The sequence below is a fragment of the Microcaecilia unicolor genome, chromosome 1 (assembly GCF_901765095.1).
Source record: "Microcaecilia unicolor chromosome 1, aMicUni1.1, whole genome shotgun sequence".
In the NCBI taxonomy this organism is placed as follows: Eukaryota; Metazoa; Chordata; class Amphibia; order Gymnophiona; family Siphonopidae; genus Microcaecilia; species Microcaecilia unicolor.
The window spans coordinates 131,464,419-131,492,273 of record NC_044031.1 but is presented as its reverse complement, the minus strand read 5'-3'; the positions used below and the strand labels follow the sequence as shown (position 1 = coordinate 131,492,273).

General features: G+C 44.1%; 1 protein-coding gene across 1 annotated transcript in view; it reads left to right on the top strand.

The window, feature by feature from the left end:
- EFCAB1 (EF-hand calcium binding domain 1) overlaps positions 1–27,855 on the top strand; it is a 72,220-nt gene that overhangs the window by 17,747 nt on the left and 26,618 nt on the right. The window contains 3 exon segments of the mRNA XM_030200391.1: positions 5,246–5,293; positions 5,296–5,349; positions 24,147–24,298. Coding sequence (XP_030056251.1) covers positions 5,246–5,293; positions 5,296–5,349; positions 24,147–24,298 — 254 coding nt within the window.

Genomic DNA, 27,855 nt, shown 5'->3' with positions numbered 1-27,855 from the left:
GTCACCTACCCCGAGGTCCGCTCCTGCTGGTTTTTTAAACTATTACTTCAGCTGGCGGGGGACCCCAACCCCCGCCAGCCCAGCCGAGGTCTTCTTTATCTTCTTCATCCTCGTGCTGTTAAAGCTGCATGATGCATCCTTCCAGTTGGATAGAGTTTGACGTCGCAGCACGTTGTACGGACGTCAATGTGCTGCGACGTCAAACTCCGTCCAACTGGAAGGATGCATCATGCAGTTTTAACAGCACGAGGATGAAGAAGTTAAAGAAGACCTCGGCTGGGCTGGCGGGGGTTGGGGTCCCCCACCAGCTGAAGTAGTAGTTTAAAAAACCGGCAGGAGCAGACCTCAGGGCAGGTGACGGCGGTAGGTGGGGAAAGGGTTGGCGGTAGGCAGGGGAGGGTTAACGGCGGTAGGGGGGAGGGTTGACGACGGCGGCGGCGGGGGCGGTTATAATGTGCCTCCTCACTCTAGCCCCTGCCCCCCCTACCGCCGAATCTCAGATACGCCCCTGGTATCAGTTGAGTGAGGCTGGAGACAGGTTGTGATTACAGAGCAGGGAACTTACAAGTGTGTGTCTGTGAGTACAAGGGGCCGTGAGTGGCTGAGTGCATTTGGATGGGTGTGTGTATGGGTGATTGAGATAGTGTATTGAGGTGGTGAGTATACGTGTGTGACTGGATATGTTTAAGTGTCTGGGAATGTGGAGGGGTTTCTAAAGGTATATGGTGGTGTCTGTACTAGAAGTGGTTTTCAGGGGTGATGATGTAGAGGAACCAAAAGAAATTTTGGTGAACCTGGAAGACATTTCAAGAGTGGTAAATAATCTGGACCAGATGGCATGTATCCAAGGACACTAAAAGAACTCAAACATGAAATTGCTGATCTGATGTTAGTAATCTGCAACCTGTCCTTAAAATCGTCCATAGTACCTGAAGATTGGAGGTAACGTAGATTTTTTTTTTAAGGGTTCCAGGGGTGATCCAGGCAATTACAGACCTGTAAGCTTGACGTCAGTGCCAGGTAAAACAGTGGAAACTATTTTAAAGAATACAATTACAGAACACATAGATAAACATGTTAATGGGACAGTCAGCATGGTTTCCTCACCAATTTGCTTAATTTCATTGAAGGCGTGAATAAACATGTGGATAAAGGTGAGGCAGTTGATGTAGTGTATCTAGATTTTCAGAAAACTTTTGACAAACTTCCTCATGAGAGACTCCTCAGAAAATTAAAGATTCATGGAACAGGAAGCAATGCTCTGATGTGGATTAAGAATTGGTTATTGAAAAGAAAACAGAAAGTTAAATGGCCATTTCTGTCAATGGTGGATGGTAAATAGTGGAATGCTGCAGGGATCTGTACTGGGACTGGTGCTATTTAGCATATTTATAAATGATCTAGAAATTGGAACTACAAGTGAAGTGATTACATTTGAAGATAACACAAAACTATTCAAAGTTGTTAAAATACATATGGACTGTGAAAAATTGCAGGAAGACCTTAGGAAATTAGAAGACTGGGCATACAAATGGTAGATGAACTTTAATGTAGATAAATGCAAAGTGATGCACATTGGAAAGAACATTCCAAAAAATAGTTACCTGATGCATAGGAGCCATGTCCAGCATTTCTCCTCTCTCCCCTCCATCCATGTGCATCTCCTTCCCTTCCCTCCCCTCCATTCATCCACGTCCAGAATTTCTTCCCTCCATCCATGTGCATCTCCTTCTTGTCTTCCCTGTCCTCCATCCATGTCCAGCATTTCTCCTGCCCTACCCTCCCCTCCATGTCCAGCGATTTCTCCTCTCTCCCCTTCCCTCCCATTCATGTCCAGCGATTCTCCTCTGCCCTCCCCTCCCATCCATGGCCAGTGATTTCTCCTCTCTCCCCTGACCTCCACTCCCTGTCCAGTGACTCGCCCCAAACCCCACCTGTCCCCTCTTTTTGGCCCCCCCCCCGAGTTCCAGTTTCAACCCCCCCCCCAACCCAACCTGCCCGCCCTCTTCTCCCTCAACAGCCCTCCTTGCCTTCCTGCTGCCTAGTGTTTAAAACTCATTTTACCTCCAGTCACGGCGGCAGTGAAAGCAGGCTCGCCTTCAGCCTTCCCTTCCCTCTCAGCGTCCTGTCCTCATTTCCTGTTTCCACGAGGGCGGAATGCTAAGAGGGAAGAGAAGGCTGAAGGCGAGCCTGCGCCTTTCACTGCCGTCACAACTTAAGGTAAAATGATTTTTAAATGCTGGGCGGCAGGAAGGCGAGGAGGGCTGTTGAGGGAGAAGAAGGTGGGTAGGTTGGGCTGGGGACGTTGGAACCGGAACTTCGGATGCATTGGGTGACTGACGGGTCGCAAAATATTGGGGGTGCTCGAGCACCCACAGCACCCACGGAGTCGGCGCCTATGACCTGATGCTAGGGTCCACCTTGGGGGTCAGCACTCAAGAAAAAGTTTTGGTGAAAGATCTAGATGTCAATGTAGACAGTACACTGAAATCTTCTGCCCAGTGTGCAGCGGTGGCCAAGAAAGCAAACAGGATTCTAGGAATTATTAGGAAAGGGATGGTAAATATGACTGGGAATACTATTATGCCTCTATATCACTCTATGCTGCGACCTCACCTAGAGTATTGCATTCAGTTCTGGTCGCCATATTTATGTTTCAACACTTTTATTGAAGGCAATAACAAGATAACAAAGCACAAATTACTACATTAGCAACATGTCCCTCCACGTAGTGAGTAAAACTAATACAATGGGCCTGCTGAGCCTTCAGTTAACATTTTAACAATACCCCCCCCTCACCAACTACCCTTCCCACAGTCCACCATCCCATATCCAAATCCTATTATCTCTACTGCCCCATCCCCCCTCTCCCATCCTATCCCCCCTATCTCATAGACTTCCTCCCTGGGCGGCCCCAAAAGGCACCCAGGATGGTTGCACATGAAGCATTCCTCCCCCCACCTCTACCCCGAAGTTCTTTAGGATGAGGTATCACTTTCACCTTTCACATAGTATTGACAATGAGGCTACACCCTTGAGGGCTCAAACTAAACAGGTAACATAGTAACATAGTAGATGACGGCAGAAAAAGACCTGCATGGTCCATCCAGTCTGCCCAACAAGATAAACTCATATGTGCTACTTTTTGTGTATACCCTACCTTGATTTGTACCTGTCCTCTTCAGGGCACAGACCGTATAAGTCTGCCCAGCACTATCCCCGCCTCCCAACCACCAGCCCCGCCTCCCACCACCGGCTCTGGCACAGACCATATAAGTCTGCCCAGAATTATCCCTGCCTCCCAACCACCAGCCCCACCTCTCACCACCGGCTCTGCCACCCAATCTCGGCTAAGCTCCTGAGGATCCATTCCTTCTGAACAGGATTCCTTTATGTTTATCCTATGCATGTTTAGGATAAACATAAAGGAATCGCCAAAAAGGCCTTCCTACGTCTGGGGGATCCCCTAGCATCTCTACCTTCCCAAGTCGCCAACAGATGCACTTGATTCATCCAGTGCCAATATGCCAGGGATCCGCCGATATCCAATTTTGTAATATCACTTTTCGAGCTGCTAGGGTCAACTTGCGACACAAAAGGGTAGCATGTCTACTCATAGGATAGTATACTTTGGGTTTGTCAAGTATAAATTGCTCTATTAACCCCCGAACCACCCAACCCAATATGCGAGACAAAAACCATCTCACATGTTCCCAAAATTGCTGTACCCGGGGACACTCCCAAATAGCGTGAAAAAACGTATGGCTGTGTTGCCTACATTTGGAACATCTGGTCGCCATATGTAAAAAGAGATGTAGCAGAATTAGAAAATGTTCAAAGAACAGCAACCAAAATAATAAAATGGAATGGAACTCCTCTCATATGAGGAAAAGCTAAAGAAGTTAGGGCTTTTCAGCTTGGAAAAGAGACGCCTGAGGTGGGATATGATTGAAGTCTGTAAATCCTGAGTGGTGTAGAACGGATAAAAGTGAATCGATTTTTTAATCTTTCAAAAAGTATAAAGACTAGGGGACACTCAATGCAGTTACATGGAAATACTTTTAAAACAAATAGGAGGAAATATTTTTTTACTCAATGAATAGTTAAGCTCTGAAACTCTTTGCCTGGAAGATGTGGGTTTAAAAAGGTTTGGACAAGTTCCTGGAGGAAAAGTCCATAGTCTGTTATTGAGATGGACATGGAGGAAGCCACTACTTGCTCTGGGATTGGTAGCATGGAATGTTGCTTACTACTTGGGCTTCTGCCAGGTATTTGTGGCCTGAATTGGCCACTGCTGGAAACAGGATACTGGGCTAGATGGACCATTGCTCTGACCTAGTATGGCTATTCTTGTGTTCTCCAGTGTCAGCCTGATGGTGGTACTTTTATTATATGCTAAAGAGCAGTTTAGTGGTTAGATGAGCAAGTTGTAAACCAGCGAAGCCAGTGTTCAAATCTCACTGACATCCTCCATTGCCTCTGGTACAGTTTAGACTGTGGCATTGGACAGGAAAATAACTCATACCTGGATATGTAGCTCGCCTTGAGCCTGTATTTGGAAAAGTTGAATAATAAATCTAAAATCCAAATCCAAATATACTACTGTTATTGCTGACCATGGCACATAGATTCCTACTGAGTTTCTCTGACTGGCTAATGTCCAGCGAGGTCAGGGAGACAGAGGCAGCTAAGCGATAGGGTGGATTTGTAGCCGTTTAGATAATTACTAAACTTGGTGGTAAGACATGGGGATGATGGTGGTGGTGGTGGTGGGTAGGAGGAATGTATGGATACTTGTTAAGGATGGGAACTTGTAAACTTATCTACCCAGAAGGCACTAGTATAACTTCTACCCAAGTGGTTCCCATAGTGCAGATGATCCACCAGGGAAGAAGGCTCACTTGCAACTGCTCCCAGATCTTCTAAGCTGGACTAGGGGCCTTTTTGCAAATCTGTACTTAGCGGGAGGAGGGGAGCTTTAATATGAACTTCTGCTACTGTTCAGAGGTTAGAGAATCAGAGGAAGACAACACAAACTGATTTGGATATCCCTACAAAAAACTGGCAACTTGGATGGGTCAAATGGTCCTTAGCTCCTGTCATCTATTGTATTACTATCTTAATGAAGGATTTTTTTCATCCCGCTTGTTTCTCTTCATTCAGAATAGCATTTCTTTCTTGGAAATTTCAAATCATATTTCTCTTTAAGCTATACTGGGTATAGATTCTGTTTTTTTGTTTCCAGTTTTCCGTGCCTTTGACAAAGATAATGACAGTTACATCAGTGTGACAGAAGGGTTGAAGGTCTGGCAGTATTTCTTCGTGGGACTTTGGATGAAAAGATCAAATGTAAGTTCTTATTGTAAAGCTTGCTAATAATGAAAATATTATTTAATTTAATTTTTTACATTTATATTCCACTTAACCTGCAAATTCTAGGTGGAGTACAACATAAGTGGTTCCAAGGGAGCCATGCATACCTCTGGCCAGCTATTTTTCTTGTATTAATAGATTATGGTCCCTTTTACTATGCAGCGTGAGCGTCTATGTGCGCCCAGCATGCGCCAACAATGAAATTACCTTACAGCTACTGCTTGACCCTTGTAATTTCATTTTTGGTGCGCGCTTCCACTATGCGCATCCAAAAATATGTTTTATTTTTCTGGTGAGAGTCAGCTACGTGTGCCAAGTGGCATTTGGCGCGCATAGGTCATTACCGCCTGCTTACTGCGTGAGACTTTACTGCTAGGTCAATGGCTGGCGGGAAGGCCTCAGACCCAAAATGGACATGCGGCAATTTTGATTTTGCCGCAGGTCCATTTTCAGCAAAAATTTAAAAAAGGGATTTTTCTTACAGGCGCACTGAAAAAATGGATGACGTGCGCCCAAAACTCGCACCTACACTACCGCAAGCCGTTTGTTCAGCGCACCTTAGTAAAAGGACCCCTTAGGTAGAAAATTCTTCTTTTTCCAGTGAGCAAGTCTGTCATGCTAGACACAAAGATCTGTACCTATGCACTTTTACATTGAAAGGGGGAAATTTGCTGAGAGAGCCTAAAGGAATATTTTAAGCAGTTGCATAGAGAGGTTTCTTCACAGTATAAAGTCTTGTTGTGACTTCAGAGGGATTGGATTCGGAGCAAGAAAGATGGGATTGGATAAGGGAAGCTAGGGCACTCAGGAATTGGAGAGAAAGGGAAAAGACTGGGAACCAGGTATTGAGAGGAGACTGAGGTTCAGAGAGGTAGACTGAGGTCTCGGATTGGGTCAGGGAAGGAAGAGAGTGTAGATTTGGGGATTGGATTGGCAGGTAAAGAAGAGACTCAGGATTGATCTGGGACAGGGGGTAGTGCACTCAGGAAAGCAGAGACTTAATTGAATTGGTGGTATAAGCAGGAAATGAGGAGAGTAAAGACTTGGGAGCAGGAGGACATTTGGGACTCTAGGGTTAGGGGATTGAGTGGGGACTTGGGGAAATTAAAAGCTCAGGGGCTAGGTAGAGTGGAGACTTGAGGATGGTGGGACAATGAGGTCTCAGAGACCTGGGAGGGACTAGGGAAAACAAAGACTGGGTTTGATGGCAGAACAGGATGAACTGAGCACTTGGGTGGAGCAGTGAGTGGGAAGGGAGAGAGACAGGACCGGGGATGTAAGATGAGGTTAAGAAATGGTGGGAAGGAAGACCAGTGCAAGGGTATTTGGCAGTCTAGGTAAACTTTCAGCTTTGTGCTTCCATTAATTAACTTTGGGATCCCTTGAGATTTTGATGATTAAATTATCATGATCATCTCTACACCATCCCTCATAAGTACATGAGTACAGCCATACTGGGACAGACCGAAGGTCCATAAAGCCCAGCATCCTGTTTCCAACAGTGGCCAATCCAGGTCACAAATACCTTGCAAGATCCTAAAAAAGTACAATACATTTTGTGCTGCTTATCCCAGAAATAAGCAGTGGATTTTCCCCAAGTCCATTTTAATAATGATCTATGGACTTTTGCTTTAGTAAGCCATCCAAATCTTTTTTAAACCCCACTAAGCTAACTGCTTTTACTACATTCTCTGGCAACAAATTCCAGAGTTTAATTACACGTTGAGTGAAGAAAACGTTTCTCCAATTCATTTTAAATTTACTACTTTTAGCTTCATTGCATGCCCCCTAGTCCTAGTATTTTTGGAAAGCGTAAACAGACTTGTTCCACTCCACTCCACTCATTATTTTATAGACCTCTATCATATCTCCACTCAACCATCTTTTCTTCAAGCTGAAGAGCCCTAGCCACTTTAGCATTTCCTCATAGGGAAATCGCCCATCCCCTTTATCATTTTCGTTACCCTTCTCTGTACCTTTTCTAATTCCACTATCAGGCTATTTCAAAAGAGAAGGGCACCATCTTTCAACACAAATCGTGAAATGGGTGTCGTCCTCTCGGGGTCGCCCAAATCGGCATAATCGAAAGCCGATTTTGGGTGTCCCCAACTGCTTCCCGTCGCGGAGACGGCCAAAGTTCCCAGGAGCATGTCAGAGGCATAGCGAAGGCGGAACTGGGGCGTGCCTAACAGATGGGCGTCCTCGAGCAATAATGGAAAAAAGAAGGGCGTCCCTGACGAACACTTGGCCGACTTTACTTAGTCTATTTATTCTTATGACCAAGCCTCAAAAAGGTGCCCGAACTGACCAGATGACCACCGGAGGGAATCGGGGATGACCTCCCCTGACTCCCCCAGTGGTGACTAACCCCCTCCCACCCTGAAAAAAACAACTTTAAAAACTTTTTTGCCAGCCTCAGGTCCATCACAGCAGTATGCAGGCCCCTGGGGAGGAGGTGTGTGTGTTTTCAGCGGAGGCATGGATGTCCTTCTTTCAAACATTTTGGACGTCCTGAACTGCCCCCCCCACCCCCAACAGGGACGGCCAAATTTCAAGGGAGTGGAGTGGAGGAGTGGCCTAGTGTTTAGAGCACTGGTCTTGCAATCCAGAGGTGGCTGGTTCAAATCCCACTGCTGCTACTTGTGATCCAAAATCCAAATAAATAAATAAGGGGGGTGTCAGAGGCATAGCGAAGGCATGGACATCCTTCTCACAGAAACATCCACATTTTGGACATCCCCGTTGCACGGACAGAGGCATAGCGAAGGTGCCTAACACCTGGACGTTCTTCACCCATACTCAAAAAAAAAAAAAGATGTCCGTGATGAGCACTTGGACTTTTTCACCTGGACTTTTGTTTTTTTAAGGTTGTAGACGGCAATTTATTTAAGGTTGTAGACGACTATTATACAAGCAGCTTGTCTGCATGTATGAAGCCATCTTTGGCATGTGCAGAACAGCCACGCGTAACGCTTGATTGCTCTGCACTGGCTTCCCCTCCTTAGGAAGGAAATCATGTGCAAATGAGCTAACAGCGAGCAGCTCATTTGCATGTGGTTTCCTTCATTCATGCCCGTTCCTTTCCGAATCGCTAAAGGATCGGCAAGGGAAGGGCTTTTTGCGTTCAGTTAGTGCATCAGTTAGTCCACTGCAGTGCCCCCTAGGGTGCCCGGTTAGTGTCCTGTCATGTCAGGGGGACCAGTGCACTACGAATGCTGGCTCCTCCCATGACCAAATGAGTTGGATTTGGTCGTTTTTTGAGATGGGCGTCCTCGGTTTCCATTATCGCCGAAAACCGTGGATGACCATCTCTAAGGTCGACCATCTCAACATTTAGGTCGACCATCTCTAAGGTCGACCTAAATGTTGAGATTTGGGCGTCCCCGGACCGTATTATCGAAACGAAAGATGGCGCCCATCTTATTTCGATTAATACGAGTTTCCCTGCCCTTCGTGGGGATGTCCTGCGAGGACGCCCTCAGAAAACTTGGGCACCCCGTTCGATTATGCCCCTCCACATCTTTTTTGAGATGCGGTGACCAGAATTGAACACAATATTCAACAGAGGCATTATAACATCCTCATTTTTGTTTTCCATTCCTTTCCTAATAATACATAACATTCTAATTGCTTTCTTAGCCGCCACAGCACACTGAGCAGAGGTTTCAGCATATCATCAACGATGACACCTAGATCCCTTTCTTGGTCGGTGACTCCTAATATGGAACCTTGCATTACTACTACTACTACTTAACATTTCTAGAGCGTACTAGGGTTACGCAGCGCTGTACAAAATCCTCTTTTCCACATGCATCACTTTGCATTTGCTCACATTAAACGTCATCTGCCATTTAGATGCCCAGTCTCCCAGTCTTTTAAGGTCCTCTTGTAATTTTTCACAATGCTCTCGCAATTTAACAACTTTGAATAACTTTGTGTCGTCAGCAAATTTAGTTAAATCATTTTTATTGATGAACAACAAAATACAGAAATGAAACAGTTCTATTCAGAATCAACATGTATAAACAACTCGTCAAACCATACAATGTGCTGCTTCACTTTGTCATCGTGAATTTGAATTTACCCCCCCCCCCCTCCCCCCCTCCCCCTCCCTCCCATCCCCTTGTCTTGTTGTAAGCTGTTCTTTTAAGCCTTCCTTTAGGCCATAATACTTATGTGTCGCGTTAAAATCCCTTGATACTGCAGTATCCACAGACAACTCAATAAAATAACATGTCCACATCTATGAATTGCAGCCCTTGTTGCCATTTGGCCTTCTGTATAGTCCTTCCCTTACTCCACCCTCCCTTTCCCAATTCCCAATTATCCTTTTTATTGGTTACAACAGTACGTTCCAACTCTGCAAATGAATCCTTGCACCCTCTCGCTGACCCTCCCAAGCTACGCTGTAGCTTGATAGTCTACTATTGAGCAGGAGGAGCTTACATTGTAAATGTTGGGAGTAACCTTCAAAGGGGCCTCCCATATAACGGGCTCCCTAATTGTCACCATAGCGATGTACCCTGGCTCTGACGGCCCATCACCCTGACCGTAAAGCCAATGTGACCTCACCCTACTACCATCTTCCGCTTCCTGTTAATCCATGGTCCCCGTCCTCAGACTGGAACCCTCTAGCTTGCGAAAGGAAAATGTAATAGAAAGAAGAAAAAAAAAAAAAAAAAGGGGGAACAATGCGTTCAGAGCCTATTTATTATTAAACTCCGAGCTTTAGGTGACAACGACTGTATGTATGGTTCCCAAACATCCAGAAATGCTTTTCGTCTCTTGGGGAAGGATCCCACCCCCCTACGTTCCATGACCATGATCTCATGAAACTTATTCCTCCAATGCCAGTATTCTGGAGGTTTCTCACTCTTCCATGCGCCCATAATAAGTTTTTTTCCCACTATGCTGGCCTTACGTATGAGCTGCTGAGCCCCTCTGCCACAGACTGTGAATACTTCATATTTATCCAAGATTATTCCTAGGGGTGAAAATGGGATCTTGTGCATCACCAAGGATTCCAGATAAATGAATATCTGTTTCCAAAAAATCTGGATCATGCTGCATTTCCAAATAGAATGAAAGAACGAGCCTTCTCCCTGCTTGCACTTGGAACATAACGGGTCCTCAACACCTCCTATTTTAAACACTTGATTCTTTGCCATATATGCTCTAACAATTATTCTATACTGACATTCCCGCAATCCTGCGTTTACAGAGATCTGTGGTATGCGAGATATCAGTTTCCGAAAATCCAACTGCAACTGTGGGTGCTCCAAATCCATCGCCCATCTTTGACCAAGTTGTCCCATGTCTTTGCTACTCTCCATCTCTCCCAGAGCTTTCTGTAGTCCAGAAACGGACAATCTGTCTCCGGGAATTACCCGGAAGAAAGCTCTCAATTTACGCCCGTGCCCTCCCTCCAGCTTATTTGAATCCAATGATCTAACATAGTGTGTCAGCTGATGGTGTGCAAATATGTGAGTCGGACTAATACCCATCCCCAGTGCTCCCAGAGGTAAAATCCTTCCTCCAGAATCCAACACATGTTCAAGTCTTGTAATCCCCATCTCTGCCCATCTACGAAATGTTGGACTGTCAGAACCTGGTGTAAACTGTGCATTTCCCTGTAGTGGAAGTAAATCAGAGGTATCTGCTCCCAGTCCCCACATCCATTGAGGTCTCTCCACACCTCTCTCAAGGGGCCTAGTAGTACGCTATTGCGCACCTGTTCTGGTATTTCTCTTTTGGCACAATGTAACAAAAATATGGGTGTGCTGGCTTAAAAAAATCAAATTCCATATCACGTGGAGTGTAATCTTGCCTCCCCAACATCCAATCTCCTAGATGTCTCAACAAACATGCTTGGTTGTATCTTCGTATATTCGGAAGCCCCAAGCCCCCCTCCTTCCATGGTCCGAAGAGACATTGCAGTGTTACCTTGGGCTTCGCATTTCTCCACACGAATTTCCGCAGATGTCTATATAGCTGGCGGAGATCCTTGTGTCTGAGTCGCAAAGGCAACACCTGAAATGTATACAGCCACTTGGGAAATTCCACCATACGAAACAGGTGAACTCTCCCGTGTAAAGTAAGCGGCAGTGTCCCCCATTGACCCAGCCTGCCCTTCATCTTATCTAATAAATTAGTGTAATTCAGTTGGTATAATTGGGCCGTGCTCATTGCAACTCTCACCCCTAAATATGGGAGGAAACCGTCGCCCATTTGAGCGGGAACCCCGACTCCCACTCCCTCTTTACACTTGCATGTGCTGTTAGTGCTAAGGATTTAGAGTAGTTAATCCGGAGACCCGCAAAATCCCCATACTCCTGGAACAGTTCCAGTAGGGCTCTCAATGAGCTTCCTGGTTGTGTGATGTGGACTAATATATCATCTGCGAATGCAGAGACCTTGAATGAAGAAGCACCCCAGGTCACCCCTTCCACCTCAGGATGGGACTCAATCTCCCTAATCAAAGGGTCCAGTGCGAGCACAAAAAGTAGAGGAGACAATGGGCATCCCTGTCTCGTGCCCCTCTGATTTTAAACAAGGCTGACTGCTCCCCATTCACCCATAAAAACGCCCTGGGGTTATGATAAAGCGCCCCCACTGCCCTCCGAAATGTGCCTTCTATACCAACTCTTTCCATCACCTGGAACATAAAGTTCCAAACTACATGATCAAAGGCCTTCTCTGCGTCAAAACTGACCAACAGGGAAGGCCTTTTCTCGGCCTCTACAATTTCAAGGGACGCCAAAAGTGCCCTAACATTCCTTCCCACTGATCTTCCTTTCACAAATCCCACTTGTGGGGAGGCAATCAAGTCTGGCAACACTCTAGACAGTCTATTCGCCAGAATCTTCGCATAGATCTTAACGTCGCAATTTAACAATGATATGGGTCTGTATGACCCTACTTTTAATCTATCCTTTCCTGGTTTTTTTAACACTATCACCTTCGCTATGTTCATAGAGTCCGACATCTCTCCTGTATTGGCCATCTCATTATATAAATTTAACAGGGGAAGGGTCACTCGCTCCTGAACTATCTTAAAGTAAGCCATGGTGAAACCATCGGGCCCTGGTGCCTTTTGCGTCTTACTTTGTTGGAGTGCCAACATCACTTCACCTTCTGTAATTGGGCCATTTAAATGTGCCTTTTGTGACTCTGATATTCGGGGTAGGGTATGATTTTGTAAGTAAAGCATACTGTCTGGCACTATATCCATGGGTTCCCGGTATAAACGTTCATAGTATCTTTTAAAGCGCTCTGATATATCTTTGGCTGTCCTAAGATGTCGACCTCCCTCTTCTTTTATTTCCAAAATGCTCTTATTACCCCCTTCTCTTCTTAACAGTCTACCCATCAACGCTCCTGCCTTATTCCCATGGATAAAATATTGATATTTATAATACATATGCGATTTCCTTGCCTCTGATGAAGCAGTTCATTAAAGCCTGCTGGGTAGCTAAAAGAGCCCCTTTCCCATCCGGAGTCATTTTTACCCCACATCTTACCCTTTGTTGGCAAATTTCTTTTTCCAATCTGAAAATCTCTTTATCTCTCATCTTTTTAACCCTGGCTCTATAAGCTATGATCTCACCTCGCATTACTGCTTTGGAGGTTTCCCAGTATAAACGTGGTCGGTGTTGATGTTCCTTGTTGTGGTCTGCGAAATCCCTCCACTTCCCGTCTAAGTACTCCTTAAACTTAGGGTCCCAGAACAAATCTAATGGGAATCTCCAGCCTCCCCTACTCCCCCCTTCCCCTAATCCTTGCATCTGCAACCAAATTAGCGAATGATCTGATACTTCACACGGACCTATCTCTGCCTCTGATACTTTAGAAAAAAGGGCTCTGGAGATGAACAGGTAATCAATTCGTGACTGTGTGAGGTGTGCTCTAGACACATGCGTGTAATCCTTCTGGGTGGGGTGTAAAACCCTCCACGTATCGATCAGGTCTAGTGTCTTGCAGAGAAAAGGCAAACCCCCTGCAGCATGACCCAGATTCGGCGTCTGTGTGCCCGTTTTATCCATCTGAGTATCATATACTAAATTAAAATCTCCACCCAGTATAACATTTTCCCCCTGATAGGGACTCAGCAGCTCTAGAAGAGTTTTGTAAAATTTTTTGTCCCAAACATTAGGTGCATAAACATGCAAAAAATATTTGTGACATTCCCCATTTCCACTTCTGCCAGCACAAATCTTCCCTCGGGCTCCGTTTTACCCTTTTGATCTGAAATTGCAGGCCCTTACGGAACATTATAAGTACTCCCCCTTTCTTACCTACCGCCGGGGCACCACTACTTGTTCTATCCAGCCTTTTTGAAACTTATCATGTTCCGATGTCGTCAGATGTGTTTCTTGTAAAAACACTATATCGCTTTATGTCGCTTCATGGCTTGTAAGACTTTGGTACGTTGATGGGTGAAGAAATCCCCCCCACATTCCATGATATTATTTTAACCATACCTCATCAGCTTCTAAAGCTTCCCAATTGTACTTGATTTTTACACTTTTAATAAAGGCACACCCCCAGCCCATGGGTGCGGACCCTCAACCAATTTCACATGAGAATGCTCACACACCGCTGCACACCATAGTCTGCTCTCTGAACAAATAATAAAGAACAGGGAAGTAAAAGTTCAAAAAAAAAAAAACAAAAAAACAAAAAAAAAAAAAAAAAAAAGAAAAGGAGAGAAAAAGGAAAAAACAGGACATGTAAATCCCCCCTACCCTCTTCTGCTGACTCCCCCCCCCCCCCTCCCATTCCCCCCCTCCCCCCATTACCCCCCCCCTCCCACCTTCCAAAAGCGTAATTTGGTCCTCTTGAGAACCGGTCACGTATCCGCCCTCCCCTCACCCACGACATCTTGTATCATATTAATTTATATTGCCCCTACATTACTCACATCTTCTTCTCTCAGCAATGGGTGACACACTATCTCACTTTCCTCATTCTAGATCATGTCATTCATTTACATTTATATTATTCATTGTTACTGCTTGTTTGTGTCTCGGCCATCTTCTTCTTTTCGTGTAGTCCAGGTCAATCTCTCTGTCCCTCTTCCCAATCAGTGTCCCGGACTACTTCTGGAGTCCATAGATGCGCTGCTCTCCTCTGCGTTAAATGGCAACCGCTTTATAAACTCCTTCGCCTCTTCTGGGGATGTGAAAACATGTAATTTCCCTTCATTTTGGACTCTCAGTTTGGCGGGAATAACAGCGCAAAACGTGCTTTTTTCTCATATAGTTGCTTGCAGATCTCTGAAAACCTTCTGCGCTGGGCTGACACCTCTGCTGAAAAGTCCTGGAAGCATAAGACAGTTGATTCTTCGTATTGAATCTTTCCCTTCTGTCTCCAGGCACGCAAGATTTCCTGCTTATGTTCATAATTCAATACTCTGCAGATCACTATTCGTGGTCTCTCTTCCCCTTGTCTTCGCTGCCCCAGGCGATGTGCTCTTTCGATCTTGAAACAGTTCTCCAATTGATTCAGGGCAAGTACCTGAGGCAGCCATTTTTCCAAGAACCCCCGAAGATCCACCTCTCTCAGGGATTCTGGTAGTCCACCAGCCTTAGGTTGTTGCGTCTGGACCTATTCTCTAGGTCCTCAATTTTTGCCTCCAGTCTTTCCAGCTTTTTTTGTATTGCGCTTTGGGCTGTTGCTTGCTGTGTTGATTGATCTTCAATGTCTGACAGGCGCTGTTGGAAACCCGCCATGTCTGTTTTTAATCCTTCCAGTTTCCCGTCCATCTTTTCTATTTGGTCCGAGATCTTTTGTAGTTTTCTGTCGACGGACGCTTCTAGGTGACTCGAGACTTCTGCTGCGATCTCCGCCGCCCAGACTGATCCCACCGAGTCTCCCGAGGAGGCCGCGTCCGCCATTTTACTCTCTCCCACGCGGCTCCTCGTCCCGTCTTTCTTGTTCGCTTTCGATGTCATCGCGGTTGAAACCGAGATCGCCGCTAATTTGCACTGCTGTGAGGTTCCCACTGCACAATCTGCGTTTTTTGAGGGTTTTACAGCTGCTTTTGATGTCGCTAAGGGCAGATGTTTACGAGGGCCCGCGGAGCTCTAGCGTGCGGCGTCCTCCCCTTAGCCTAGCATCACGTGACCTCCGTCGTCAGCAAATTTAATTACTTCACTAGTTACTCCCATCTCTAGATCATTTATAAATATGTTAAAAAGCAGTGGTCCCAGTACAGACCCCTGGGGAACCCTACTATCTATCCTTCATCATTGAGAATACTGACCATTTAACCCTACTCTCTGTTTTCTATCTTTTAACCAGTTTGTAATCCACAATAGGACACTACCTCCTATCCCATGACTCTCCAATTTCCTCTGGAGTCTTTTATGAGGTACTTTGTCAAACGCCTTTTGAAAATCCAGATACACAATATCGATTGGCTCACCTTTATCCACATGTTTATTCACCCCATCAAAGAAATGTAATAGATTGGTGAGACAAGATTTCCCTTCACTAAATCCATGCTGACTTTCAGGCTTATTTTCGAAAGAGAAGGATGCCCATCTTTCGACACAAATCAGGAGATGGGCATCCTTCTCCCAGGGTCGCCCAAATCGGCATAATTGAAAGCTGATTTTGGTCGTCCCCAACTGCTTTCCGTCACGGGGACGACCAAAGTTCCCTGGGGACGACCAAAGTTCCCTGGGGCGTGTCGGAGGCGTAGCGAAAGGCGGGTCTTGGGCGTGCCAAACACATGGGCGTCCTCGATCCATAATCAAAAAAAAGGGCGTCCCTGATGAGCACTTGGATGACTTTACTTGGTCCTTTTGTTTTTATGACCAAGCCACAAAAAGGTGCCCGACCCGACCAGATGACCACTGGAGGGAATCGGGGATGACCTCCCCTTACTCCCCCAGTGGTCACTAACCCCCCTCCCACCCTCAAAAAAAATTTTTTAAATATTTTTTGCCAGCCTCAAATGTCATGCTCAGGTCCACGCAGCAGTATGCAGGTCCCTGGAGCAGTTTTAGTGGGTGCAGTGCACTTCAGACAGGCGGACCCAGGCCCATCCCCCCACCTGTTACACTTGTGGTGGTAAATGTGAGCCCTCCAAAACCCACCAGAAACCCACTGTACCCACATGTAGGTGCCCCCATTCACCCCTAAGGGCTATGGTAATGGTTGTACAGCTGTGGGTAGTGGGTTTTGGGGGCTCAGCACACACGGTAAGGAAGCTATGCACCTGGAAGCAATTTCTGAAGTCCACTAGAGTGCCCCCTAGGGTGCTCAGTTGGTGTCCTGGCATGTGAGGGGGATGCATGCTGGCTCCTCCCATGACCAAAGGGCTTGGATTTGGTCATTTCTGAGATGGGCGTCCTCAGTTTCCATTATCGCCAAAAATCAGAAACAACCAAGTCTAAGGACGACCATCTCTAAGGTCGACCTAAATTTCCAGATTTGGGTGTCTCCGACCGTATTATTTAAACGAAAGATGGCGGTCCATCTTGGTTCAATAATGCGGGTTTTCCTGCCCCTTCAAGAGGACATCCTGCGAGGACATCCTCAGAAAAACATGGCCGTCCCTTTCAATTATGCCCCTCTTTGTCTCATTAATCCATGCTTTCGAATATGCTCTGTAATTTTGTTCTTTATCTTTACCATTTTGTTCAGCACCGATGTCAGTTTCACCGGTCTATAATTTCCCTGATCTCCTCTGGAACATTTTTTTAAAATCTGCATGACATTGGGCACCCTCCAGCCTTCTGGTACCATGCTTGATTTTAAAGATAAATTACATATTACTAACAATATTTCAGCAAGTTAATTTTTCAATTCTATCAGTACACTGGAATGAATACCATCCAGTCCAGGAGGTCTCCTACTCTTCAATTTGTCAAATTGCACCATTACGTTCTCTAGGTTTATAGATACTTCATTCAGTTTCTTTAACTCGTCGGCTTTGAATACCATTTCTGGCACCGATATCTCTCCCAAATCTTCTTTGGTGAAGACAGAAGCAAAGAATTCATTTAATCTCTCCGCTATGGCTTTGTCTTCCTTGATTGCCCCTTTTACCCCTCGGTCATCCAGCGATCTAGCCGATTCTTTTGCTGACTTCTTGCTTTTAATATACCTAAAAAAATTTTTTACTGTGTGTGTTTTGCCTCCAACGCAATCTTTTTTTTCAAAGTCCCTCTTTGCCTTCCTTATCAGCGCTTTGCATTTGACTTGACATTCCTTATGCTGATTGTAAAAATACACTTCTGTATGTGGTGTACTTAGATTTTAGCAAAGCCTGTAGCACTGTTTCACATCGATGACCTATAAATAAACTGAGTTCCCTTGGTATGAGCCCTAAAGTGACTAACTGAGTTAGAAAATGGTTGAGTGGAAGGTGACAAAGGGTAATGGTAAATTGAGCTCACTCTGAGGAAAGGGATGTTACTGATTCCTTTTAACATTTTTGTAAGTGATATTGCCGAAGGGCTGTCTGGTAAGATTTGTAATAAAGTAGACACGCGCGATGATATGGATAACACGAAGAGGGACCTAGTGAATCATGAATGGTCCAGAATTTGGCAGCTAAGATTTAATGCTAAAAAATGCAGGGTCATGAATTTGGACTACAAAAACCCAAGTGAACAATACAATTTAGTGGGATGAAGTACTTTTGTGCGTGAAAGAGGAGCCTGACTTGGGTGTGATCCCATGTAATAATCTTAAGGTAGCCAAACATATAAATAAGGCAATGGTGAAAACTGGGTGCACCCAAGCTTGGATGCATATCAAGAAGAATGGCCAGCAGGAAAACGACGTGATATTGCCTCTGTTTAAGACTTAGTGAGATCTAATTTAGAATACTCTGTACAATTTTGTACACTGCACCTTCAAAAGATATTTACAGGTTGGAGTCAGTCTAGAGGAGGCTACTAAAATGGTCATTGGTCTTTGTCATAAGCATATGGGGACAGATTTAAATGTGTATACTTTGGAAGAAAGGCAAAGAGGGGACGTATGTTAAGCACATTTAAATGTCTTTATGGCATAAATACACAGGAGTTGGTCCTCTTTCAATGGAAAGAAAAGCTCTGGAACAAGGGGGCATAGGATGAAAGCAAAGGGAAATAGACTCAGGAGTGATCTAAGAAAATATTCTGTTATGGAAAGAGTGTGGATGTGTGGAAAGGCCTCCAGCAGAGGTGGTGGAGATGAGGACTATCTGAATTCAAGAAAGTATAGATCGAGCACAGAGGCTGCCTAAAGGAGACGAAAGAGTTGTAGAACATATTAGTTTGTATGGATGGGCAGACTGGATAGGCTGTATGGTCCTTGTACCATCATTTTGTATGTACCACATCTTATCACACCAGTCTTTAACGTAATCTGACAATCACATGTGAGGACTTCATCTCTGCATAGAAACAGATTGTGATGGGGGGGGGGTGTTGGTGACTGGGACAGTCCTCCATATTTTTGCGGAATAAAGGGGTTCATTGCCTATGTTGATGTTTAACGATTATATAAATGGTAAAATTATGTTTATGCTTATTTAGGTTTTGATATACCGTGTCCTGGAATGTGGGGGGGATCCTGCCCCCAGTTAAATAAACCAAGATTTTGTAGGTATTGTAGCGTAGTAAGGTGTATATATTCTTTTACAGGAAATGCACTTGAATGCTGCAGAGCATGCAAAACTGCAGACATGATGCCTCTGTAATTGATAAAAGGGTGGAATGGCGATTCTGTTTCCTAAAGAAGTGGCCATTTAGGTGCATTATGTACTGCAGGATGAGGTGTGTGTGTGTGTGGGGGGGGGGGGGGGTTGCATTCTTTTTTTTTTTTACTTTACTTTTTTATTGAAAACAGTAGGCATACAAGAACAAAATAGCCAATACAAATTTCAATAGTATAACCATCCAACTTGCAATTTGTATCCAGGTTCATAAAACTGAGTTATCCTAAAATGCTAAATACCCTAAATTATCCCTACAAAGTACCCTATAATATTCCTCCTCCCCCTCCCTAACCCCTTCTCTGCAGAACTCTTAAGAATGTTGGGTTAAAATAGTAAAATGTGTCCATAAATCGAAATCAGGGTCATATCGACCCAGTGGGGGTTGCATTTTAAAAAAATGTATGCTCTATTATTGTATTTGCCTAACTACCGGATTGGCGATTGCCTTTACGGTGTGATGTAAGCCACATTGAGCCTGCATATAGGTGGGAAAATGTGGGGTAGAAATGCGATAATAAATAAATAAATTCTTATATATCAGGCTGTTATTGGTAGACAACAGATGCAGTTTTGCAACATCTATGCCCCCCAGTACTTATGATAAAAGGTTCTATAAATGACTTATAGATTTTCTGCTGATGGTGAATGGTATGCTCTTGGTATTAGGGGGAGATTTCAACTCAATCTGGGATCCTGATATGGATAAGTCACAAAATCCTAGATCATAAAAAATTAACCTTACTAAGAGATTGCTCCATCACTATGACATTTTTGATCTCATTGATATTTGGTGGGTCCTGCATCCCTGTGAGAGACTTTACCCGCTTATGTAGGGCATACTCTGCCCAGGCTCATATTGATTATATTTTAATGTCAAGGGGACTGACGACACAAATTGTGAGAGCGGAAATTAGCCCTTATGAAATTTCAGACTGTGTGCTAATATGGGTGAAATGATCCATCCTCTCTGAGAAGGGTTGGCTGTTGGAAATTTCCATTGGATTTAGCAAGGGATATGTGTTTTGGGGACCGTTTGCAAAATTGTTGAAAGACTTATCTGACAACTAATCAAATCCATGGTGATAATCCCACTGTATTCTGGGAGGCTGTCAAGGCTGTATTAAAGAGAGAGATAATAATCCATATTTATTACTGATATGGCCAGAGACCAAGAAATGTATATGCTTGGAAAGACAGATTCAGATAGCATGACAAAGATTTGGGACCTTTTCAAGGGGGTAGAAAAGAGCAATTATTGGCCTTACAAATTGCTTTAAATGAACTATTGCATCAGCATGCAAAAAAAATCCCTTCATTATTATAAATATCAGTTATATAAATATGGAAATAAAGGAGGAGGTAGGATGTTGGCACATTTGAACACATGGTAAGGGCCAAAAAAATTCTGAGGTACCTCCTGAAGAGGGCTTAGAGAGGACCATATACTTGGAGGCTTTGGGATTTAGCTAGGGTGGCCCCAGAGGATGAAGAGATGCTTAATTCCCCAATGAAGTAGTAGAATGGGCTATAAAACAGAGCCCACAACATAAAACCTTGAGCTCAGATGGGTTTCAGGCAGAGTTCTATAAGATTCTATTGGCAGAAATAGTCACACCTCATACTGCCATGTTTAACAAATATTTGAAGCTTAGTCATTGCCAGATAGCCTGAACTTAGCCCATGTGGAAGGGCGTAATCGAACGCAAACGCCTATCTCCATGGGCGTTTATCTCCGAGAACGGGTCCGTGAAGGGGCGGGCCGAACCGTATTTTCGAAAAAAATGGACGTTTTTGAGTTGGGCGTTTGTTTTTTGTTAGCGATAATGGAAACTAAAAACGCCCAGCTCAAAAACGTCCTAATCCAAGCCATTTGGTCATGGGAGGGGCCAGGGTTGGTAGTACACTGACCCCCCCTGATATGCCAGGACACCAACTGGGCACCCTAGGTCAGTGCGGTGGACTTCAGAAAAAGCTCCCACATGCATAGCTCCCTTACCACGAGTGCTGAGCCTCCCAACCCCCCTCCCCCCAAACCCACTACCCACAAATGTACAACACTAACATAGTTCTTAGGGGTGAAGGGGGCACCTACATGTGGGTACAGTGGGTTTTGGAGGCCTCCCATTTACCAGCACAAGTGTTGCAGGTGGGGGGGGGGGGGGGGGGATGGGCCTGGGTCCACCTGCCTGAAGTGCACTGCGGTACCCAATAAAAGTGCTCCAGGGACCTACATACACGCAGGCCTCTAGGACTTGTTGCTGCTGTATAACATTGGCACACCAGTTGACACCTGAAGACTAATCTCTCCGAAAACGTCCTTTATTGGCATAAGCACGTTTACTCACAGTTAACTGCAGAGGTTGTGCCCCACTGGCAACGAGTCTCCCTGGTACTGAGATGAGCAGTAGGTCAGAGCTGGCAGAATGCTGTACAATGCCCTCTTTCAGCCACATTCAAGGTAAGAACTAAGTTGTCTAACGTGGCTAACACAGGAAAGGGAACTAAAACTGGCTTACAAAAATGGCCACTACCGCATGGACTACAACAGGAAACACAACAGGGCACACTCTGACCCAGTAGGCAGGGGGAAAAGCACCATGGGAGAAGAGCTTACCAACTACCAACATCGTGAGACTGTAACACAAGCTAATGAAATCACAGAGCCCAATACCCTACACCTACCACAATGCAATGCTGATGTGACCCTGTAGTGCACCCGAGAGCCACATCTGACCCAGGGAAAGGCTGTGAGAGGATCGAACACATTCTGCTGTCATGGAGGTAGTAGGTAGGGCATTTGAGGCTGGCATACAGGCTGGGAAAAAAGTTTTTAAAGTGGGGGGGGGGGTTTGTGGGAGGGGGTTAGTGACCACTGGGGGAGTCCAGGGACGTCATCCCTGATTCCCTCCAGTGGTCATCTGGGCAGTTGGGCACTTTTTTGGGAATTGTTCGTGAAAAAAAAGGGTCCAAAAAAATGACCGAAAATCGCGGTAAAAACGCCTTTTTTTTTTCGATTATCAGCTACAGATGCCCATCTCTCCTTGGCTGATAACCACACCCCAGTCCCGCCTCCGACACGCCCCCGTCAACTTTATTTGTTTCCACGACGGAGTGCAGTTGGAAACGCCCAAAATTGGCTTTCGATTATACCGATTTGGGCGCCTTTGCGAGAAAAACGCCCATCTCCCGATTTGGGTCGAAATATAGGCGTTTTTCTCTTTCGATTATAAGCTGGATAGTGGTGTTGCATATGCCGGGGCAGGATCCACTGGTTCTGGTATCCTATTGATTCATCTCTTAAAATTTGAAGCAAAGATTATGGCCAATCAGCTAGCTTGCATACTTCCCAGCTTAATTCATGAATTCCAAGTGGGTTTTGTCCATGATAGGTATTTAAGTTAAGAACATGTGAAAGATCTTGGCCTTGATGGAGGCAGTGTCAAAAATGGGGCGGCCTTCTCTGTCAACTTAGATGCAGAGAAGACCTTTGACTGACGTGGTCCAGGTGGATTTTTTATTTGCTGTTTTAGAAAAATATGGCTTTGGGAGCTCGTTTGTGGAAGCAATTTGAACGTTATATTGGCAATCAAGAGTTCAGTTATGAGTTAATGGAATAACTTCTGACTCTCTTCATATCTGTAAAGGCATGAGACCGAGATGCTCCTTGTCCCCAGTACTACTTATTTTAACTCTGGATCAACTAATTAGGAATATTCATACTAATCCTGAAATTCTGAGCATTTGTTTAGGAAAAAAAAAATTTTTAATTAGCTGACTTTGCTGGTGATATATTAGTTCATATATTGAATCCCTTCGGATCCCTTCCAATTCTTCTGGAGACATTTATAGAATGGGGGATTTTTTCAGGGTTTAAATTGACTTTGGAGAAATTGGAGGCCTTAGCTACCATAGCAGGCTTGTAGTGAGATTAGGGGTAGGGCTTTCCTTTTACGTTGGGTAGACAGCTCATTTTGATATCTAGGAATTCAAACCACGGCCAATACCTGCTTTTCTTTATCTCATAAACATGAAATATCTCCTGGACATTACTAGACAAAAGTTGGAAAATTGGCGGGCTCTTCCCCTGTCTTTATCAGGAATGATAAATTTATTTCACATGATGATTTTTCCCAAATGGTTTTTGTCATGCAAGTACTTCCTTTTAGGTTGTTGAACAAAGATGATATTTTTTTTTGGAATTGGCAAAGTGGGGGACTAGGATTGCCAGACTTACTTGTGAGATTGGATGACGGGATGCCAAGATTATACTGTAGAATATAAGAGGGCCTTCATGACCCCATTCCATTTTAATTCCTTGATTCAAGTACCTGCCAGGTTTGTGCCCAGTCACCTGAATTGCAGTTTACTAGTGTATCCAATGGCAGTGGAGATCATAGATTCATCGCCTAATAGAATGGGAGACGAGAGACGCTCGCCTCACCCACAAATGAACCAAATAGTTCCTGTTGATGGGAGCCATACTTGCAGGCCCTCCCGCAAAGGGCGAGGAGTCTGATTTTAAATAAACCGTAAGAGTCGGCAAGTGAGAGTTTGAATGACTATACATGTAGGACTCTTTGGAGCATTTTGTTTCTGTGTAGGGGGTGGGGGGATTAGGAGGGTGGGGATTGGGGGGGGGGGTTGTGGAAGGTGTAGGGTAGGTAACTTCTACAGAGGGGAGGTTATAAGAACCAAGTCCTTCCCTTTCAAGGGTTTGTGGTGGGATTAAGTTGGTTTTGAGGGAATAAATAGACAAAAGTGATATGTGGTAAAGGCTGAGTGAAGCATCTTCTTTGGAATTGATAGCATGCACTTTTATTTTGGTATTGTTTGTCAGTTCCGATATTTATTATCAATAAACCATTTGAAATAAATATATTTTAATTAAAACAATGTGAAAAGAAATAGTCAATTTGATAATGGTGGGTGTTACGCTTCCCATTGCAGATTTAAAATGCTACAGGAGGAATATCAGTTTTCCTTAAAGTGCCATTATTTTTAAGTTATTTCATATGAGATTTAGATATGTTACAGCTTGTTTTTATGTTTTGAAAAGATTGCTTTGAGGTTTATGATCTGAATAATGATGGCTTTATTACCCGTGAAGAAATGTTTCACATGCTCAAGAACAGCCTCCTTAAACAGCCGACGGAGGAAGATCCTGATGAAGGAGTAAAAGACCTAGTGGAAATAACTCTGAAAAAGATGGTAAGTGCCTGCATTTGAAGTAAACAAGAGAATGTCAAAACAATATTACTAAATTCAATGGAAATCATAGAACAAAATTCTTAGTGGAAAGCACATTCTTCTATATGTGACCTGCTGGGCGAAACGGTACCAAATGTGGGGTATATGACTTGTTTATACCACAAGATAGAGGTATTTCAACTGCATAATCCTGAAACATTTCAGCTTCAGGTATGGACTAATTACATGTTTAAAAAATGAGAAACATTTATCAATAAAAAAAGTAATTAACCTGAGAAATCAAATACCCCACTTTAGGCATTTGCAGTTTTTAGGCTGTAGAACATTGAAAAACTTCAAAATTGTGAAAAAACTTGCATAGTCCCATTCTACTGACACTATAGTACACAAAACTTTCAAAACTGAAAATTGCAGGAACATCCTTACCTTGGGAGAAGTGCAAAGAGTAGCTTGCAGGCACTGCTACGGGCAGAGGCCCCCTGAAGTGGCATTACTTGCTAGTGTTCTGCAGGCCTACAGTAGCTGAGCCCTACCGTGGAACGTGGCCACAGGCATGTTCCCTAAGGGGCGTGTTCAGAGGGGCATGACCAAAGCGGCAGGTCCTGCCCATTTGGAGTCACTTAAGGCGTGAGGAGTGAAAATCGCTGGCTGAATCTCCACATGGGGGAATGGAAAAGTGGTTGAGGGTGCCGAGGCAGTATAAAGAAGATAATAAGAGGTCCAATGGATTTTTATTTGAGAGATGGGGCCTCTGACCGAGACAACAAATGTGGATACCCCCTCTTCCATCTTCCTTTCATCCGGTGGTCAAACCCCACCCCCCAGCCTGCACTTACTCGTAATAATGGAGGTAATCAAAGTCTGATTGAAGTATCCTTCTGTGAGATCCACTCCTAATTCCTCTATTCTTCAATGCCCACCTCCTTGAGAGTACCTCCCAATGAAGAGTTTGAAGGTGGCCTGGTAGGGATGAATGTCATTGACCTACACTGGTCAGCAATGCCATGCCCTAGCATGGGAAGACATTTGGTGGCCCTCCTTCAGCTCATTTGGATCCAAAATAGCCCTGGCTTAAAAATTAGTGAAGACCACTGCTCTAATTCATTGTTGAAGGATTTATTACTTGTACTGGCCCCTAATAAGTTCTCCTTTGACTCTTTATCACTGACTTCATAATCTAATGTTGGTTCAGCTAATACAACTTAATTCTGAAACAATTCAGTATTACAACCACATTACTGAGGATGGAAAAGGTTTTGCATGATAATTTACTGCTACTGTATAAAGTTTCAGAGGATGCCTCTCAAAAATTAACTGAACATAACCATATTGTTTCTCTTGAGCAGACAGGGTCTAAGTCTAACTCTCAGCTTAAGTCTGTACATACAGCAGTAATGGCTGTCACTAAAGACAGTTTGTTGACAGTTTGTTGATCTATCTGCAAATGGTGTCAATAGAAAATTCAGCTTGAGCACACAGTTTGAGATTATTAAATGCAGGGACATATTTGGAATATATGGTGCTCCTAAATGCCCCAGACTTTCAGGGGAGGATGAATTAGAAGATACAGCTTCCTTTTGGTTCTATTTATTTTGTGAGAACAAGGCCAAAATTCTTTGGACCAGTTATTGGATCTTGAACAAGAGATGTTTTTCTGCAGAAGAGGTGCTTCTATAAGAGGATCCTTCTATGATATATCTTTTAAGCGAGAAGGCTTGCAAATGTACACGACAGACTGGCAAATGCCTCATGTGCAGGTGAAAATTTGTTTGGGGATAAAGTTGAGGACACAGTAAACATAATTAAGAACCACTGTTCTACCTTACAAACTTTAGTAGCTTTCAACTTCATGCAAACATAATTATCGGTCTTACAAGAGATCCAACCACCTGTATAAGAGATGGCAAATGTATCCTTATTCATATAACAGATCATAGTCCTAAAGAGCCCTGCAGAAAACCTACCAGCAGCAGCAGAGACCAAGGGACAAAAAAAAAGTTTTCAAAAAATGTCAACTCAACCCCAACCCAGGAATGTGCAGGTTTTTGACTACAGCATGGTAGTCAAAAGGGGGAAGACTGCCTTTACTCTTAGAATTCTGCAAATACATAACAGAAAAGTGGGTTTTAGGAGTTTTTTGCCCGATGCTGGATCTCAGAGAACTCAAACTCATTATAAAGGAAAAGTTCAAGGTGAACTCTAACATCTTTAGATTTGAAGGATGCCTACACTCAACATTTCAATTCATGAGAGATACAGTAGATTTTTGTACTTCCACATTCTAGGTCATTATTACCAGTACAAAGTTCTTCCATTCGATCTGTCTGTCCCCCCTGCCCCCAAGTGTTTATCAAGTGTGTAGGGGTGGTAGCAGCACACTTGTGATGAAAAGGGTTATTCATTTTTCATTACTTATACTAGTGTTTACTATGGAGGGCCTACTTCTAGTTAACAAAATTGATCAAAGAAACTGCGAACATACTTCAACCATGGTATTTAGAATTGATTTTTGGAAGTCACACCTAACCCCAGTGCAATCATTGGAGCTCAAAGGCTCACTCAGTATTTGTATCTCAAGGGCAGTGTCCATAACTACTCTGGTTGATAAGCTCTGCCTTTCCCAAATGTTGCTTTTGGGTCACATGGCGAAAACAATATACATAGTGATATTAACTAGGCTACACATGAAACAAATACAATGGCAGTTGAAGTTCCAATGGAAACAACCATTATCTCAGAAAATTCAATTGGCCATCCACTTCAGGATGCTATACAATAGTGTAAGAACCCAGAAAATCTGATAAGAGAAAGAGCTTACATCCTTTTCAATCAAGCATGACTCTTCACAACAAATGCTTCCAATGTAGGTATCAAGACATATGGATGTTGGTGGAGAAATTCTTTCACGTCAGTTAGAATTCAATGCGATGGTAACCTTCAAGCAATGAATTATTAACAAGGTGTTACAGATATCTCATTTTCTGGCTGTATCTACAGTGGTGGAAATAAGTATTTGATCCCTTGCTGATTTTGTAAGTTTGCCCACTGACAAAGACATGAGCAGCCCATAATTGAAGGGTAGGTTATTGGTAACAGTGAGAGATAGCACATCACAAATTAAATCCGGAAAATCACATTGTGGAAAGTATATGAATTTATTTGCATTCTGCAGAGGGAAATAAGTATTTAATCCCTCTGGCAAACAAGACCTAATACTTGGTGGCAAAACCCTTGTTGGCAAGCACAGCGGTCAGACGTCTTCTGTAGTTGATGATGAGGTTTGCACACATGTCAGGAGGAATTTTGGTCCACTCCTCTTTGCAGATCATCTCTAAATCATTAAGAGTTCTGGGCTGTCGCTTGGCAACTTGCAGCTTCAGCTCCCTCCATAAGTTTTCAATGGGATTAAGGTCTGGTGACTGGCTAGGCCACTCCATGACCCTAATGTGCTTCTTCCTGAGCCACTCCTTTGTTGCCTTGGCTGTATGTTTTGGGTCATTGTCGTGCTGGAAGACCCAGCCACGACCCATTTTTAAGGCCCTGGCGGAGGGAAGGAG